The sequence below is a fragment of the Pyxicephalus adspersus genome, chromosome 11 (assembly GCF_032062135.1).
Source record: "Pyxicephalus adspersus chromosome 11, UCB_Pads_2.0, whole genome shotgun sequence".
In the NCBI taxonomy this organism is placed as follows: Eukaryota; Metazoa; Chordata; class Amphibia; order Anura; family Pyxicephalidae; genus Pyxicephalus; species Pyxicephalus adspersus.
The window spans coordinates 437,648-456,161 of NC_092868.1; the positions used below are offsets into that span (position 1 = coordinate 437,648).

The 18,514-nt window shown below is 44.4% G+C and overlaps 2 protein-coding genes across 5 annotated transcripts; one reads left to right on the forward strand and one right to left on the reverse strand.

The window, feature by feature from the left end:
• Positions 1 to 207: 207 nt before the first annotated feature.
• LOC140341162 (tyrosine-protein kinase STYK1-like) lies at positions 208 to 13,047 on the forward strand. The gene is made up of 9 exons (XM_072426713.1): positions 208 to 1,093; positions 1,648 to 1,788; positions 2,167 to 2,382; positions 2,481 to 2,662; positions 3,932 to 4,018; positions 4,952 to 5,169; positions 10,912 to 10,952; positions 12,508 to 12,550; positions 12,873 to 13,047. Exons 1-9 carry the CDS (start codon positions 1,066 to 1,068, stop codon positions 13,045 to 13,047), a joined length of 1,131 nt encoding a protein of 376 aa, XP_072282814.1. The 5' UTR covers positions 208 to 1,065.
• Positions 13,048 to 13,269: 222 nt separating this feature from the next.
• Positions 13,270 to 18,459, reverse strand: TMEM269 (transmembrane protein 269). Of its 4 annotated transcripts, XM_072426941.1 has the most exons (8): positions 17,577 to 18,456; positions 16,892 to 16,944; positions 16,717 to 16,829; positions 16,481 to 16,628; positions 15,524 to 15,621; positions 14,961 to 15,104; positions 14,444 to 14,644; positions 13,270 to 13,817 (listed from the first exon to the last, which is right to left on the reverse strand). In XM_072426941.1, exons 3-8 carry the CDS (start codon positions 16,721 to 16,723, stop codon positions 13,708 to 13,710), a joined length of 708 nt encoding a protein of 235 aa, XP_072283042.1. In that variant the 5' UTR covers positions 16,724 to 16,829; positions 16,892 to 16,944; positions 17,577 to 18,456; the 3' UTR covers positions 13,270 to 13,707. The 4 variants fall into 4 exon arrangements, with proteins under 4 accessions (XP_072283042.1, XP_072283040.1, XP_072283039.1 ...); XM_072426939.1 differs by lacking the exon at positions 16,717 to 16,829 and having other exon boundaries at positions 17,577 to 18,459; XM_072426938.1 differs by lacking the exons at positions 16,717 to 16,829; positions 17,577 to 18,456 and adding an exon at positions 17,486 to 17,508.
• Positions 18,460 to 18,514: the final 55 nt, after the last annotated feature.

The following is an 18,514-nucleotide window of genomic DNA, read 5'->3' on the forward strand; positions in this document are numbered from 1 at the left end:
TGGCTGCTGGGAGATTATGTTCTTTGTATTGAGGAGACTTGTGTTATGATCTATGACAGAATCCTTGATCAATATCTGATCTCACCACTCTATCAATGCTGATCAGTATCTGATCCCACCAATCTGTTCGTGCTAATCAATATCTGATCCCACTGATCTATCAATGCCGATCAATATCTGATCCCACCGATCTATCAATGCCACCACTCTATCAATGCTGATCAATATCTGATGCCACCGATCTATCAATGCCAATCAATATCTGATCCCACCAATCCATCAATGCTGATCAATATCTGATCCCACCAATCTATCAACGCTGATCAATATCTGATGCCACCAATCTATTAATGCCAATCAATATCTGATCCCACCAATCTTTCAATGCTGATCAATATGTGATCCCATCAATCCATCAACGCTGATCAATATGTGATCCTAGAAATATATCAATGCCAATCAATATCTGATTCGACCAATCTATCAATGCCGATTAATATGTGATCCCACCAATCTATCAATGCTGATCAATATCTGATCCCACCAATCTATCAACACTGATCAATATCTGATGCCACCAATCTATTAATGCCAATCAATATCTGATCCCACCAATCTTTCAATGCTGATCAATATGTGATCCCACCAATCTATCAATGCCGATCAATATCTGATCCCACAAATCTATCAATACTGATCAATATCTGATCCCACCAATCTATCAATGATGATCAATATCTGATCCCACCTATCTATCAATTCTGATCAATATCTGATCTTATTACCTGTCAATCAGCTCTACATAGGATCAATATTTTCCCCTGATATCACATGACATCTCCCAAACAGCTGTTTATAATTCGCTCAGATCGGATTCTCTGACGTGATTGGATGGATGATGATTGGACAAAAGTGTGAGAATATGCAAAGTAATTGAAGTTTCCAGTAGCAACCAATCAGATCCTCCCATGTCTCTGCACTAATGTCTGCCCTCCTTCTGCCCCCTCCAGGGATTGGCCTTCTGATGACGGAGACCGGCCTGGGACTGATGGACGGCGGATATCCATGAATTCCTCTGAGGATTTCCACCGCAGTAAGAACTCCGACTCAACTGTACAAGGGAATCTGTCCAACCCTTGGGGCCCCCATATGCCCAGGAGGTCCCCCAGGGGTGTGGTTAGCACATTCATTTGGCATTCATTGGACTGGGCAGACTTGTTGCACTGTACCTACTGCAGGGTGCACCAACGCATTCACCACCCCTGGCACTGCAGTGCATTAATGCATGAAACACACTGTGCGGGGGTGTGGCCTCAATGTTCGGTCTGCTGCAACCTGTTCCAGGGAAAGGCTGGCAACCACCCATCAAAGTAGGCCCCACCCCTGCGGAGCTAGAGAACGAATTGATGAAATAGATTCTGCTTTTCATCCTCTTTTTCCTATATTTTTCTACTTTCAGTAAACTTTTATTATTTATGGAGAAACGTCAGTAAAAGCCAGAAGCTTTGCCCCCTGATTTATAGATGGGGCCCCTCTGGGGTTATTTAGGTGACACTTCTCCTTTGGCCGTGGCAGCTGAGGGGGGTTGGAGTGATCATGTGACATGATGAGTGATCTATCATCCTGATCTTGCGTTCTCTGTTACAGATGAGAATGGCTGGCAAAATTCCGTCATCATCATCCCTGCACTGCTGTCGGGCTCCACGCTGGTGATTGTCATCGTCATCCTATGGAAAGCTTTCTGGAGGAAGAGAGTGAAAGGACAGGAGGCAGGAGAGCGGGCAGGAGGTACAAAGAGCAAGCTAGTGAATGTGTTCAGATTGTAAAGCGTGATTCATGTACAGCAGAGCTCAGACTGGGGAAGGGAGAACCAGAACAGGCAGCCAGTCAGTTTGTATGCTAACATTAGACGTGCTAATGGGGAAAGCAGAATGACTGATAGATGGGCTCATTACTGTGCTGCTTTCACTTTATTATCCAATTACAATCTGTTGGTGTCTAGGTCAACCTGGACTCAGAGGAAGTGGGTTGGCTGATGTAGCCATCAGACTGAGGACATCTTGTGGCAGAATAGAAGTACTGCAGAGGATATCTCTGGATTAAAATGTTATTTCCCTGTGATGTAGCTGTGTGCCGTAATGTTGTACAATACTCTTTTCCCAACAGATGATCAGGACGGTGAATGGGCAGTGAATGTGGCCGGGGTATATGAAGATCCTCTGGGTGCCCCGGACCCCATACTGGAGAAGACGCAGCTGCCGCAGGGATGGATGATAAGGGACAGGGTGGTCCTGTGTTCGGGACATTTTGGTCCAATCAGTCAGGCAGTTCTTGTCAGGGACGGGGAGGACAGACATGAGGTGGTCTTGAAGGAATTATCTGGTAAGTGGGCAGACATTGATTGGGAGTATTGGGATTGGATGTCAGGTAACTGGGGGGGGTGAACACCCCATTACCTGACCTCTCTGATGTTCCCTCAGAGAAATGCAGCCCCGGAGAGGTCCAGGACTTCATCGACCTCCTGAAGTTCTATGTGAAGGTGTGCAATCACCACAGCCTGGTGCGGATGATGTGGTGTCAGACGGAGAAGATGCCCATGTGTCTCATCATGGAAGCCATGACATTCGGGAACCTGCTCATGTGTCTGCGGGAATCTCACCAGGTGAGCCGGGTGACACCTTATATCCTGGGGGGGCTCCATACAGGACCTCACAGTCCCCAACTGGTGTCAATGGACCCCACTATTGTATTGATACACCCCTCTATAATATCTAGAAAAACCCCTAAAGTATCAATAGACCCCTATATGTTATCTACAGACACCCCCCTATAATATCTAGAAACACCCCCTAAAGTATCAATAATATGGTATCTACAGACACCCCCCTATAATATCTAGAAACACCCCCTAAAGTATCAATAGACCCCAATATGGTATCTACAGACACCCCCCTATATTATCTAGAAACACCCCCTAAAGTATCAATAATAGCTACATGTAGTATCTATAGACCCTCATACTATTTATAGCCCCCTCATTGTATCTATAGACCCCCTCATGGTATCTATAGACCCTCATTTTATCTATAGCCCCCTCATTGTATCCATAGGCCCCTTTATGGTATCTATGGACCCCTCATAGTATTTATAGGCCCCCTCATAGTATTTATAGGCCCCCTCATGGTACCTTTAGACCTCTCATATTATCTATACATCGCTCATTTTATCTATAGCCCCCTAATTGTGTCTATACCCCCCTCATAGAATCTATAGCCCCCCTCATGTCACCTATGGACCCCTAATGGTATCCATGGACCACTCAAAGTATCTATAGCCCCCTCATAGTATCTATAGTCACCAAATAGTACCTATAAATCCCCATATAGTATGTATAGCCCCTCTTATGGCACCTATGGACCACTCATAGTATCTATACCCCCCTCATGGCACCTATGGACCCCTCATGGTATCTAGAGTCACCAAATAGTACCTATAAACCCTCATATAGTATATCTAGCCCCCTTATGGCACCTATAGCCCCCTACTTGTGTCCATAGCCCCCTCATAGTATCTATACCCCCCTCATGGCACCTATGGACCCCTCATGGTATCTAGAGTCACCAAATATTACCTATAAACCCCCCATATAATATATATAGACCCCACATAAAACACAATGAGCCTCATACTGCTCTATGAAAAGGGGATCCCATACCCTGGGGTTTGATTGGGGTTTAAATAAATGACTTCAATATACAAAACAGGAACTGAGAGAAAATCTCTAGGACAGAGGGGATCCAAATCTTCTATTCACCACCCAACACTAAATTCATAGAAGTGTAGGTTTTACTATGATGTAAGGGGCTGAATTCAATCAGGACTCCACCTGGACCCCATCACTGATTTCCCATGATGCATCTCTTTCTTGCAGGGGGGAATCACTGACACCCAGGGTGCCATCTTCAGCATCAGCGAACAAGATGTCTATTCCATGGCTTCACAGGTGGCAAGCGGGCTGGTAATAAATTCCTCATATTCAGGAGATCTGATGTCTGGAGTTCAGAGCCCCCAGTGACCATATACAGGAGATCTCATATACAGGAGATCTTATGGCCTGAGATCAGAGCCCCCAGTGACCATATACAGGAGATCTTATGGCCTGAGATCAGAGCCCCCAGTGACCATATTCAGGATATCTGATGGCCAGAAATCAGTGCCCCCAGTGATCATATACAGGAGATCTGATGTTTGGAGTTCAGACCCCCCAGTGATCATATTCAGGAGATCTGATGTCTGGAGTTCAGAGCCCCCAGTGACCATATACAGGAGATCTGATGGCCCGAGATCAGAGCCCCCAGTGATCATATACAGAAGATCTTATGGCCAGAAATCAGTGCCCCCAGTGATCATATACAGGAAATCTTATGGCCAGAGATCAGACCCCCCAGTGATCATATTCAGGATATCTGATGGCCAAAGATTAGAGCCCCCAGTGATCATATTCAGGATATCTGATGGCCAGAGATCAGAGCCCCCAGTGATCATATTCAGGAGATCAGAGCCTCCAGTGATCAAATACAGGAGATCAGATGGCGGGAGATTAGAGCCCCCAGTAATCATATACAGGGGATCTGATGGTCGGAGATCAGAGCCCCCAGTGATCATTATCAGGAGATCTAATGGCCGGAGATCAGAGCTCTCAATGATCATATACAGGAGATCTGATGGCCAGAGATCAGTGCCCACAGTGATCATATACAGGACACCTAATTGCCGGAGATCAGATCCCCCAATAATAATATACAGCAGATCTGATGGCTGGAGATAAGAACCCCCAGTGATCATATACAGGAGATCTGATGGCTGTAGATCAGAGCCCCCAGTGATCATGTATGAGAGATCTGACGGCCAGAGAAAAAAGACCCCATTAATAATTTCATTTCTTTTCCAGGAATATCTGGCTGGGACACACAATTTGGTTCATGGATATGTGGCAGCGTGTAACGTCCTTATTCATGAGGATATGAGCGTCCGGATTTGTGGACTAGGAATGGCCAGTATACAGCACCGGACTGGATCTGTCCCAGCCAGGAGAGCCGCGCGGGTACCTGTAAAATGGCAATCACCAGAACGACTAAAAGAGCCAAACGTTTCCGAGAAGAGTGATGTGTAAGTGTGTGGAAAACGTTAATGTTTGATGGATAATGTATGGGGGGGTTATGTTGATGTTTGATGAATGAGGGGTTATGTTGATGTTTGATGGATAATGTATAGTGGGGTTATGTTGAAGTTCGATGGATGGTGTATGGGTGAGTTCTGTTTGATGGATGATGTATGAGGAGTTTCGTTGATCTTTGATGGATGATGTATGGGGAATTATGTTGATCTTTGAAGGATAATGTATAGAGAGTTATGTTGAAGTTGGATGGATGATGTATGAGGGAGTTTTGTTGATCTTAAATGGATATAGTATGGTGAGTTATGTTGATGTTTGATGTGTGATGTATGGGGGAGTTATGTGATGTTTGATGGATGATGAATAAGGGAGTTTTGTTGATGGATGTTTTATGGGGGGTTTTATTGATGTTTGATGGATGATGTATGGGGATTTATGTTAATGTTTGATGAATAATGTATGGGGGGGTTATGTTGATTATTGATAGATGATGTATAGGGGGTTTTGTTAATGTTTGACGGATGATGTTTAAGGGGGTTCTGTTTGTGTTTGATGGATGATGTATAGCAGGTTCATGTTGATGTTTAATGGATGATGTATGGGGGTTATTTTGATGTTTAAATGGATGATGTATAGGGGGTATGTTGATGTTTGATAGATGATGTATGCAGGAAGTTTTCATGTTTGATAAATAAAGTACGGGAGAGTTATGTTGAAGTTTGATGGATGATGTATGGGGGGTTAGTTTCATGTTTGGTGGATAATGTAGAAGGGGTTATGTTGATGTTTGGTGGATGATGTATGGGGATTTATGTTCATGCTTGATATATAATGTATGGGGGATTATGTTGATTTTTGATAGATGATGTATAGGGGGTTTTGTTAATGTTTGATGGATGTTGATGTTTGATGGATGATGTGGGGGGGGGTTAGTTTGTTGTTTGATTGATAATGTATGGGGGGTTATGTTGATGTTTGATAGATAAAGTATGGGAGAGTTATCTTGATTTTAAAGGATGTTATTTAAGGGGGTTCTGTTGATGTTTGATGAAGGATGTATGGGGGAGTTATGTTAACGTTTGATGGATGATGTATGGGGGCGTTATAATGATGGATAATGTATGGTGAGTTATATTGATGTTTGATGGATGATGTATAGGGGGTTATGTTGATGTTTGATGAAGGACGTATGGGGGAGTTATGTTGATGGAAGATGCATGATGTATGGCGGAGTTACATTGAAGTTTGATGGATGATGTAAGGGGGAGTTATGTTGATGGATGATGTATGGGAAAGTTATGTTGATGGATGATGTATGGGAAAGTTATGTTGATGGATGATGTATGGGGGAGTTATGTTGATGGATGATGTATGGGGGGGTTTTGTTGATTTATGATGGATGACGTATGCGGGAGTTATGTTGATGTATGATCGATGATGTATGGGGTGTTATGTTGACGTTTGATGGATGATGTATGGGGGTTTTGTTGATGTTTGATGTATGGGGGAGTTTTGTTGAAGTTTGATTGATAATGTATAGGGGAGTTATGTTGAGGGATGATATATGGGGGGTATGTTGATGTTTGATGGAAGATGTAAGGGAGGGTTTATTGATGTTTTATGGATGATCTATGGGGATTAATGTTAGTGTTTGATGGATGATGTATGAGGAGTTTCGTTGATCCTTAATGGATGATGTATGGGGAATTATGTTGATCTTTGATGGATAATGTATAGAGAGTTATGTTGATGTTTGATAGGTGATGCTTGGGTGAGTTATGTTGAAGTTTGATGGATGATGTATGATGTATGAGGGAGTTTTTATTGATAGATAATGTATAGGAGGTTTTGTTAATGTTTGATGGATGATGTACAGGGGAGTTATGTTGATGTTTGACGGATGTTGTTTAAGGGGGTTCTGTTTATGTTTGATGGATGCTGTATAGCGGGTTTATGTTGATGTTTAATGGATGATGTATGGGGGTTATGTTGATGTTTGATGGATTATGTTTGGGGAGTTATGTTGATGACTGATGAATGATGTATGAGGATTTATATTGATGTTTAAATGGATGATGTATGGGGGGTATGTTGTGTTTGATAGATGATGTATGGGGGGTTAGTTTGTTGTTTGATGGATAAAGTATGGGAGAGTTATGCTGATGTTTGCAGGATGTTATTTAAGGGGGATCTGTTGATGTTTGATGTATGATGTATGGGGGAGTTATGTTGACGTTTGATGGATGATGTATGGGGCGTTATAATGATGGATATGGTTTGGTGAGTTATGTTGATGTTTGATGGATGATGTATAGGGGGTTATGTTGATGTTTGATGAAGGATGTATGGGGGAGTTATGTTGATGGAAGATGCATGATGTATGGCGGAGTTACGTTGAAGTTTGATGGATAATGTAAGGGGGAGTTATGTTGATGGATGATGTATGGGAAAGTTATGTTAATGGATGATGTATGGGAAAGTTATGTTGAAGTTTGATGGATGATGTATGGGGGTGTTTTGTTGATGGATGATGTATGGAGGAGTTATGTTGAAGTTTGATGGATGATGTGTAAGGGAATTATGTTGAAGTTTGATGGATGATGTATGGGGGAGTTATGTTGATGGATGATGTATGGGGGAGTTATATTGAAATTTGATGGAAAATGTATGGGCGATTTCTGTTTGATGGATCATGAATAGGGGGTTTTGTTGATTTTTGATGGATGATGCATGGGGGAGTTATGTTGATGTATGATGGATGATGTATGGGGTGGTATGTTGAAGTTTGATGGACGATGTATGGGGGAGTTATGTTGATGGATTATGTATTGGGGTTTATGTTGAAGTTTGATGGATGATGTATGAGGGGTTATGTTGATGTTTGATGGATGATGTATGGGGGGGTATATTGATGTTTGAGGTATGATTTATGGGGATTAATGTTAGTGTTTGATGGATGATGTATGAGGGGTTATGTTGATGTTTAATGGAAGATGTATGGGGGAGTTTTGTTGATGTTTGATGGGTGACGTAGAGGGGAGTGATGTTGATGAATGATGTATGGGGGTTATATTTATGTTTGATGGATGATGTATGGGGGGTTAAGTTGATGTTTGATGGACGATGTATGGGGGGTTAGTTTCATGTTTGGTGGATAATGTATGGGGGGTTTTGTTGATGTTTGATGGATGATGTACAGGGGTGTAATGTTGATGTTTGACGGATGTTGTTCAAGGGGGTTCTGTTGATGTTTGATGGATGCTTTATAGCGGGTTTATGTTGATGTTTAAAGGATGATATATGGGGGCTATTTTGATGTTTGATGGATTATGTATGGGGAGTTATGTTGATGTCTGATAGGTGATGTATAGGGGGTTAGGTTGATGTTTGATAAAGGATGTATGGGGGAATTATGTTGATGGATGATGGATGATGTATGGGGGAGTTATGTTGAAGTGTGATGGATGATGTACGGAGGAGTTATGTTGATGTTTAATGGATGATGTATGGGGGTTATTCTGATGGATTATGTTTAGGGAGTTATATTGATCTTTGATGGATGATGTATGGGAGAGTTTTATTGATCTTTAATGGATAATGTATGGTGAGTTATGTTGATGTTTGATGTGTGATGTATGGGGGAGTTTTGTTGATGTTTGATGGATGATGAATAAGGAAGTTATGTTGATTGATGTTTTATGGGGGGTTTTATTGATGTTTGATGGATGATGTATGGGGGGTTATGTTGATTATTGATAGATAATGTATAGGAGGTTTTGTTGATGTTTGACGGATGATGTTCAAGGGGGTTCTGTTTATGTTTGATGGATGATGTATAGCAGGTTTATGTTGATGTTTAATGGATGATGTATGGGGGTTATTTTGATATTTTGATGGATTATGTTTGGGGAGTTATGTTGATGTTTGTAGTATGATGTATGGGGGAGGTATGTTGATGACTGATGGGTGATGTATGATGAGTTATGTTGATGTTTAAATTGATGATGTATGGGGGGTTATGTTGATGTTTGATAGATGATGTATGGGGGGTTAGTTTGATATTTGCTTTATAATGTATGTTGGGTTATGTTGATGTTTGATGGATGATGTATGGGAGAGTTATTTAGATGTTTGACGGATGTTGTTTAAGGGGGTTCTGTTGATGTTTGATGGATGATGTATGGGATTTATGTTGATGTTTGATAGATGATATAAGGGTGGGTTATATTCATGTTTGATGTATGGTGGAGTTATGTTGATATGGGGGGTTATGTTGAAGTTTGATGGATGATGTAAGGGGGGTATATTGATGTTTTATGGATGATCTATGGATATTAATGTTAGTGTTTGATGGATGATGTATAGGGGGTTATGTTGATGTTTAATGGATGATGTAAAGGGGGGTTATGTTGATGCTTAATAGATGATGTATAGGGGGTTATGGTAATGTTTGATAGAAGATGTATAGGGGAGTTTTGTTGATGTTTGATGGGTGACGTATAGGGGAGTGATGTTGATGGATGATGTATCGGGTGTTCGTTTGATGTTTAATGTATGATGTATGGGGGAGTTATGTTGACGTTTGATGGATGATGTATGGGGCCGTTATAATAATGGATAATGTATGGTGGATGTTTGATGGACGATGTACGGGGGTGTTATGTTAATGTTTTACGGATGTTGTTTATGGGAGTTATGTTTAAGTTTGATGGATGATGTGTTGGGGAGGTATTTTGATGGATGATGTATGGGGAAGTTATGCTGAGGTTTGATGGATGATGTATGGGTGATTTCTGTTTGATGGTTCATGTATAGAGGGTTATTTTGATTTTTGATGGATAATGCATGGGGAGTTATGTTGATGTTTGATGGATGATGTATGGGGGAGTTACGTTGAAGTTTGATGGACGATGTAAGGGGGAATTATGTTGATGTTTGATGGATGATGTATGGGTGAGTTATGTTGAGGTTTGATAGACAATGTATGGGGGGATTTTTTGATATTTGATGGATGATGAATGGGGGTTATGTTGATGTTTGATGGATGATGTATGGGGGGGTTATGTTGATGTTTGATGGATGATGTATGGGTGAGTTATGTTGAGGTTTGATAGACAATGTATGGGGGGATTTTTTGATATTTGATGGATGATGAATGGGGGTTATGTTGATGTTTGATGGATGATTTATGAGGGGGCTATGTTGATGTTTGATGGATGACTTATGGGGGGGTTATGTTGATGTTTGATGGATGATTTATCGGGGGTTATGTTGATGTATGATGGATCATGTATGTGGGTTATGTTGATGTTTGATGGATGACGTATGGGGAGGTTATGTTAATGTTTGATAGAAGATGTTTGGGGGGGGGGGTTTATGTTTGATGGATGATGTATGAGGGGTTATGTTTATGTTTGATGGATGATGTATAGGGGTATGTACATAGATGAATGGGGATGTGTGTGAGATATTTTGTTGATGTTGTTTGGACAATGCAATAATTTATTCTTTATGGACCCACTTCCTGTTAGAACCTCTGGGTAGTTGGCGGATAGGAGAGGGAAGGGGGTGTTTGCAGCGCCAGTCTCTTGGCATTTTGATTCGTATTGTAGTAATATCACTTGGTTCAGCTTCCTTTCAGACACCAATAGTCACATATATTCATCTAATTTTCATGTGTTAATATCATCTGATGTAATAAATCATTCGCTCAGATTTTTCTTGTCCTCCCTCAGGTGGTCATTTGGTATCTTACTGTACGAGATGGTGACTTTAGGTAAGTGGCGGTGTACAATGTACTAGCAGTTCCCCAGATCTGTGTGACACATTCATATCACATATATATGGCAGTGATAAGAAAGGTGAATCTTGGGTGGAAATCACGAGTCGGCACGAAAAGCCATAAAACACTTTAACTGACAAGACTAATTATTATGGGGGCAAGGGGCAAAGTCTTCTGAACAGAGATTACACGTGAAGGTGACATACATATGACACCTACATCTCACACGCTGTATTCATTCTCATTATCCTAATTTTAAAAAATTGAAGATTTATTTTAAATAAAGATATTTCCCACCACTTCACATCCACGGCATTAAAGTCATGTGACCAGATTAGGAGCCCATAATAAGACGCTCCATAGGGAGTATCTGGGGGTACAGTTCTGATATCATTGTAAAATATCGGGGGTCTGCTGTTCTCTACTGATATGTGTGATGTCATCATGACATCATCAGAAGATCTCTCTGGAAAGGGATTCATAAAGATCACAAACTATCCTGGATTATGTCCAGGATTGGCTGAACCAGCAAATTTACCCCAAGGGCTGACTCTTTAATGCTAAAAGGGTCTCCATGAACCCCAAAATTATACTCTGTGATCTGTAGGTGACACAATAGTTTTTGGCAAATGTATCTGTAATCAGAAGGTAATTTACCAACTTATCCTGAATAGGAGGTGGCAGAAAAAACCTTCACAGTTCAATAGGAATATTAGATCAATGCTACAGCTTGCTATGGAACACACAGACCCAGCCTAGGACAATGCGCTGCGCACTGACTGACCTGAGATAGGGATGTCAGGTCACAGTGTTGGGAGACAAATTTGTGGCAAAGACAGAATTTCAGAAGAACCTCATACCAACAGTGAAGCATGGTGGTGGAAATGTTATGTATTGGGGTTGCTGTGCTGCTTTTACGGACTGGGCTGCCTGAAGTCATCAACTATTAATTCTTCATTAGGTCAAAGTTTGCTTGGTGAGAATGTGACTCCACCTGTCTGAAAGTGGAAGTAGAAATTGATCTTTTAACACAATAATGATCTTAGGCACATCATCAAATCAAGCAAAAGAATAAATTAGCAATGAGAAATGGAGGTTATGGTCTGGCCTAGGTAAAGCTCTGATTTAAACTCCCTGATTTGAATTGTGGGGGCAGTACTCACCCACAAACCTAAACTTTTTACCCTGGAGAAGTCACTGTCTGACACTAGGGGGAGTTATACCAAATGCCTATGAATCATTTCTGCTACAACGGGCAATAACAACTTATAAGGCCAAGGGTAAACTAAAGTTTTGTAATGTCACCAAGTTAGGTAAATGTTTCTCTTATCCCATTTTAATATTTTTATCAGTGTTTCTTTGCATTTTTTATATTCAGTATATCACATCATCTGTAGGAGCTGTGTGAATGAAGAAGATGTTCAAATAAGTTTTAAACACTTTTCAACTTTTTTCACAAGATTGTATGTAATATTATCATATTAAGTAAATGCCTGCATATCTGTAGGTGTATGTACTTATATAATCACCGTCTGTATATCTGTTCCAGGTGCCCCGCCATACCCTGACGTGGATCCTGCAAAGATTCCAAGGTGGGGATTTGCCCCCTATTGGTGAGGTCAGGTACTGACGGTGGGGATTTCCCCCCTATTGGTGAGGTCAGGTAGTGATGGGGGGGCAGAAAAGGGTCTTCACCAAACTGTGACCACAAGGCTGGAAGAGCACAATTGTCTGGAATGTCTATGTATGATGGGGGATTACCAGGACCCCTCACTGGGGACCCCATCATTTGGAAAGGGGTCCCTGTACACCTGGTCTTATATTGTATAGTAAGGTTGTGTGGTCATATTTTGTGCACTGACCTGGCTTTGTTGTGGAATTTGCTGTCACTTGATGTTTCCTGTCTCTTCGTAGATATGATATCATGACCAGTTGTTGGCAGTGGGAGGCCATAAAACGACCGAGCTTCACCGATCTGCTGAAACAGCTGCAGAATGGCTCCAGCTCTGCCGATGGAAGCAACGCTCTCAGGGCCACCGACACCCTGAATTGGGCCCATTACTTACATGTGGCGGGGATTCCATCCTGACAAGACGCCCTAATGGTGTGGACTGAGAAGTGGACCTTCTGTGGCCCCGTGAGACTTCTGTCGGAGGACATTAATCTCCAGACAGATGGGGGAGATCCGACATTTCAGGGGAGCGGCCACACAGATGATTTACCTCAGGCCTCATCATATGATGAGTTGGTGCCAAAACCCCGGGAGCGGCGGGAATTCTTCCCAGTAGTGGCGGGATACACAGTGAACACATCAGATCTGAGAAACTTTATTACACTCTGAATGAATTCTCGCTCATATTTACAAACAAAATACAGCAGAAATTATTCACAGAATTACATGGAAACTTTGCTGGTGGAGATTTCTTGATATCTGGGACCACGTTCCTCCATACGGCACCCACAGAACAATCCGGAAGACCTTTTGGCTCCTCTCCCCGGTGGGTTTAATGCCATGAGATGGAACTGGCTGACTCCATTGTCACAGAAATCATCAGCGATGTGCAGATACAATGTGGAAATGTAGTCACAGGGAAGTCCTGGGGGGCGACTCCTGGGGACCGACTCCTGGGGAACCTTTTGAGGACAATGATGACACGTTGCCTCCTCTAGGGAGAAATTTACCTTTCTTGTATCACAGCACAGTCCTCACTGCAAAATCCACACCAACAGAGATCACACGGCGCCAATGTCACACCTTGAAACTCCACAAGGCCTCTGGGAAAAGAATGTACGACATGGACCATACCAAGTGGTACAAACAGGCCAGGGGGGTGAAGGAGCAAAGCATCATGAACACACCTGTGGAGAGTCACCAATGGTGAGATATCAGTACTGGAAACAAGAGACTCCTCCTCCTTCTGCATGTAAGCCCCTCCCCTACACTAATGCCACACCCAACTTTCTATTGACTCCTCCCCTACACTGTACTTCTATGCCCAGCTAACTGTAGGCTCCTCCCCCTTCTTTTGACACGCCCAACTGTTTGTAAACTCCTCCCCCAATCTTCTGCCACGCCCTCTTTTGTACCTATCCCCCACTTACCTTTAATTTCCCCCCATGTGGTTGATTGTTTTTAGAAAATTGTGAATAAATGTACAAAATGATGAAAAATTTTTTTGTTTTTCTATGTTTTTTGCTGCAGCAAACTTCTGCAAATATTTATGGGAAATCCTGTGTGACTGCTGTGCCCCCTATGAGTATCTCAGCCCCTAAAACTGGCCAGACCTGGTACCCGCTGTGCCCCCGTTTGTATATTACCCCCCCCCCAAGCTGCCCAGGGTTGGTGCCCCCAGTACCTACTGTGCCCTTGTCATTCTAATCCCTGAAAATTCCCACAATGGGTGCCAGCTGTATCACCTGTGTGCATCTTACCACCTAAAGGTGCCCAGACTTGGTGCCCGCTGTACGCTGCGTGTATCTCTCACCTCCTGCGAACACGATCTTCTTCCAGGCCTGGGATTCCAGGATCTTGTCATGGGGATAGATCCCCTGATCGATCATGAAGAGGACCATGATGACGGCTATAGCGCGCAGTACCAGCAGGTGCCTACCGGTCAGTAGAGAGGCGCAGGACAAGATGGCCGAGGCGTATGGACAGGGCAGACCGCGGTACATGAAGGGGATTCCTGGGGGGGGGAGAAGAGGGGGTCAGTACTTTTGGGGTGTCACTTCCTCCCTGGTGTAATAATATAAATCACCCCAATGTAGGCGGGGAGCCCCACCCACAACAGGAAATAATCCAATGCATCAACCAATCAGATGTGAAAGTTTCTGCTCAACCTATCATTACCAAACAGACAATAATGGTTGGAGCTCCGTCACCCACAATGCAGCCAATACAGGGGTGTGGTCACTGTATTGTGGGTGGTGGCGTTAGAGCGCCACCTTCAGGCAGACATTATATATTTGTTTAGTGAGGAGATTGCAGTGAATATTTCTTACCGCTGGCATAGAAGCACAGACGAGTGAAAACGGCCATCACGTAAACCACCACCAGCAATGCGTCCATCGTGCCATTCGTGTGCAGCAGGAGCGCCGTGGCCAAACCGAACGATGTGAAATCTGCAAAGTCGTCCAATTTTGCCCCTGCAAACCAAACCAAGGGGAATCGTTATTACTTTATCAGAAATATCAGTGGGAGGGCCCCTGGCACCCTCAGCATGGAGGTATATAGGGCCCCCAGCTATGGTCACCCTCCAATGAGTCACCTTGATGACACCCGGGCATGGGGAGGAGGGGCGTCCTCCATCTGGGAGATCATTTTTGCACCCCCAGTGGGGTTTTTGCTGACCCCATTGTTGCTATGGTTGCTATGGGTAACTCCCCAATATTGGGGAATCATTGATGGAGGTCAGACGTTGGGGCATTTCACACGCCACTAGGCGGCTGGCAGCCAGGGGGCGGAGCTTAGCATGGCGACTTTTCCCCTGGCAGTCACGTAGAGAGAACGCTGCGGGGATTTCTCACTGGGATCTCGTTAATGTTTATCCATCGGTGTCACTCACCCAGAGCCGAGCATGTGTTCAGCTGCCGAGCCACGGCGCCATCCGCCAGGTCCAACATGAAACCCACGAGAAGGAGCCAACATGCCCAGTGCCAGTACCTGCCGGAGAGAGAGCAGCCAATCAGAGAATTCCCTCATCACATGACTCAATTCATAATCTAATGGTCCAATCATAACAGATAACATCAGTCATGTGACCCCCAACCAGAATAACATCTGTGGTATTATATCTTTATGTATAATAGGGGCCCCCAGATGGGTGGAGGGGCCCCTAGTTCTCTGCCTCCTGCTCAGTCTGCCAGCTCCGGAGTTGGATCTCTGCCACGCCCCCTATTAACTTACCTGTGCAGAGGTGCCATTGGTGGGCTGACTGTAGGGGAAGAAGTCAATAACTGAATGTTAAAGCAGAACTCCCAATAATAAAATGTCATAATTGTGTATATGTGATACTGCTCGGGGGAGGGGCAGAAATCTTCACCAATCACCGATCTTTTGCTCTGCACAGTGCTGTCAGTCCAACATTGCAATAATGCCGACAGGAGGGGAGAGCAGAGGGAGGTCAGTTTTATTGTCCAATCACAAACTGGGGGGAGGTGACCACGAAGCTGTCCGACCATTCTGTTCTGTAGTCACCCATTGGCTGGAAAGTTCCACAGGGAGGGCGATTTGTTCTATAGGGGAAGGGCCAGACATTTTTAATATATTCATGGGGTGATTATTTGTCCCTTCCCCCAGATAGTGATTGCTTGTCGGGGTTCAGCTTTATCACTGCACTCCAGAGAGAGACATGTGACCTGTATCAGCCTATTGCAGCCTTTTTGGGGGAGGGAGAAGCAGCACAAGGAGCCAATCAGTTGATGTGCTGACAAGAAGCCTGTTGATAGGAGGAGAGAGCAGAGTTACAGAGAGAAGCGCTCATCACTGAGCTCCTCTGCGGCAGCCATGCCTTGGCACTCACCCGTTCAGGTTGCACAGGATGGAACAGAGGCCCATCAGCAAGTTGGCCAGGGACAGGAAGTTGGCAGCATTGTTGCGGGCAAACTCCAGCTTCTGGTGGTGGGACGCCGGTCCCGGATAGATCACCTTCTTGGTGTGATGGACGAGGCCTGGAGGGTGAGGGGTGACAGGGTCAGACTGGCACACATGTTGTCCCTTTGTGTGTTCTGGGACTGTAAATAAAGTTCTGAATACAACCTGTCATCCAATCAGAAGACGGCGAGTCATACCGACAGTTCTCATTTCATCATCGGTGACAACTCCCCCACTTCCTGTTGTGTCACCAGGACAGAAAAGGAAAAGAAATCTCCCTAAAAGAGACACCGTCAGCTAACAATAAATCCGACACAGATATCGCCATGCTGGCACTCACCTATTGGGGGCGTCGCCATCGTCATCCCGGCTGCTTCTGTGGCCATCGGATTTCTGGGGAAGAGACGGCAAGGACAGGGTTAATCATCACCAGAACTGTGCCAGCGTGTGATCCGGCGATGTCACCGCCAATCCAACAATCAACAAAAGGAATCATTCCCTGGGGGGCTTTGTGTGTGAATCTTCAGCAGCCAATGGCGTCTCTGCATTCTGCGCTATCGCTACCGACACTGCAAACCTTCTAACCGTGAGATTAACCGGAGGGAGGGGGTGAATGTTATACCTGGCAGCACAGCTTACAATCTGATTGGATAGTCAGTCCCCAGATGTCACATGTATGTCACATGTATGTGCAGCATAAACAATGGCGTGTGCTCCTCACACACCAGGTCGGGATTATTCCGATACAAAAAGCTGAAAGTATCCAGAGGAGCTGACAATCTAATGGAGGGGGGAATGTGGTTGCTATGGGTAACCCCCCCTTCCTTCAATATAAATTCCAGGGAGGAAATAATCAGCGAAATGTAACAATTTGTATTTATTCCAACAAAACTCTCCCCCTCCCCCCCATAGGTCAACCTCACCTGTCACTTACCTGTGCATCACCCACACAATATATCAACAGGTAAGTGATGCCCTCCCCCCACATCCTACCAATTGGTGTAAAAAATAAAAGGGTCACTTACCTGACAGGTCAGCTCTCCTGTATGGGAGGAGGGGCAGTTCTCTTCTATAAGGGAGGGGGGCAGCTCTCTTTTATGTGGGGGGGGGGGGCAGTTCTCCTTCCTACGGTAGGTGCAGCCCTGGCAGCAGCAGTGTGTACTCAGAGCAATCCTGCAGATGATGGTCCAGGTGTGACAGGGGGGTGGGGGGTTCTTAAAGGGTCCTAAGTCCTTCTGGGGGTGTCCTTGTCCCTCTGGGGGGGGCTTGTTTCCCTCAGGGGAGGGTAACTATTTCACTCTGAGAGGGTCCTGTGTCCCTCTGGGGGGAGGTCCTATTTGTTTTTCAGGGGTCCCTTCCTTCTGGGGGGGTCTTATGTATTGGTAGATGCAGGGGGGTCCTGTGTCCCTCTGGGGGTCTTATTTCTTTCTGGGGGAGTCTTTTTTTTAAGGGGTCCTCTGTCCTCCTGAGGTGTCCTATGTCTTGGTAGATGTAGAAGGGTCTTGTGTCCCTCTGGGGAGGGTCCTGTGTCTCTCTGGGGGGGGTCCTATGGCTCCGTAGTGGTCCGCTAGGTGCAGTTTTGTATACTGACGATCCTCATCCTCCGCCTCCCTCTTCTATTCTCTCTCATTGACTCTCTGGTGCCACCCATGGCAGAATTAGAGAGGAAAATTCCTGAAGGTTCTATAAGCCCAGAGCTGGTGGGGATCTATGGAGGGATGGGGATGACACCAGGGGGCTCCCCCCAGGATCCTCCACTTCACTGGCACAATACCAGCCAACTACAGAGATCCCCAGGGGGTACAGGGGGGTTAATACTTGGGTATGCACAGTGAGGTACAAGGGGGTTAATACTGGGGTACACACAATAGGGTACAGGGGGGTTAATACTTGGGTATGCACAGTGAGGTACAAGGGGGTTAATACTGGGGTACACACAATAGGGTACAGGGGGGTTAATACT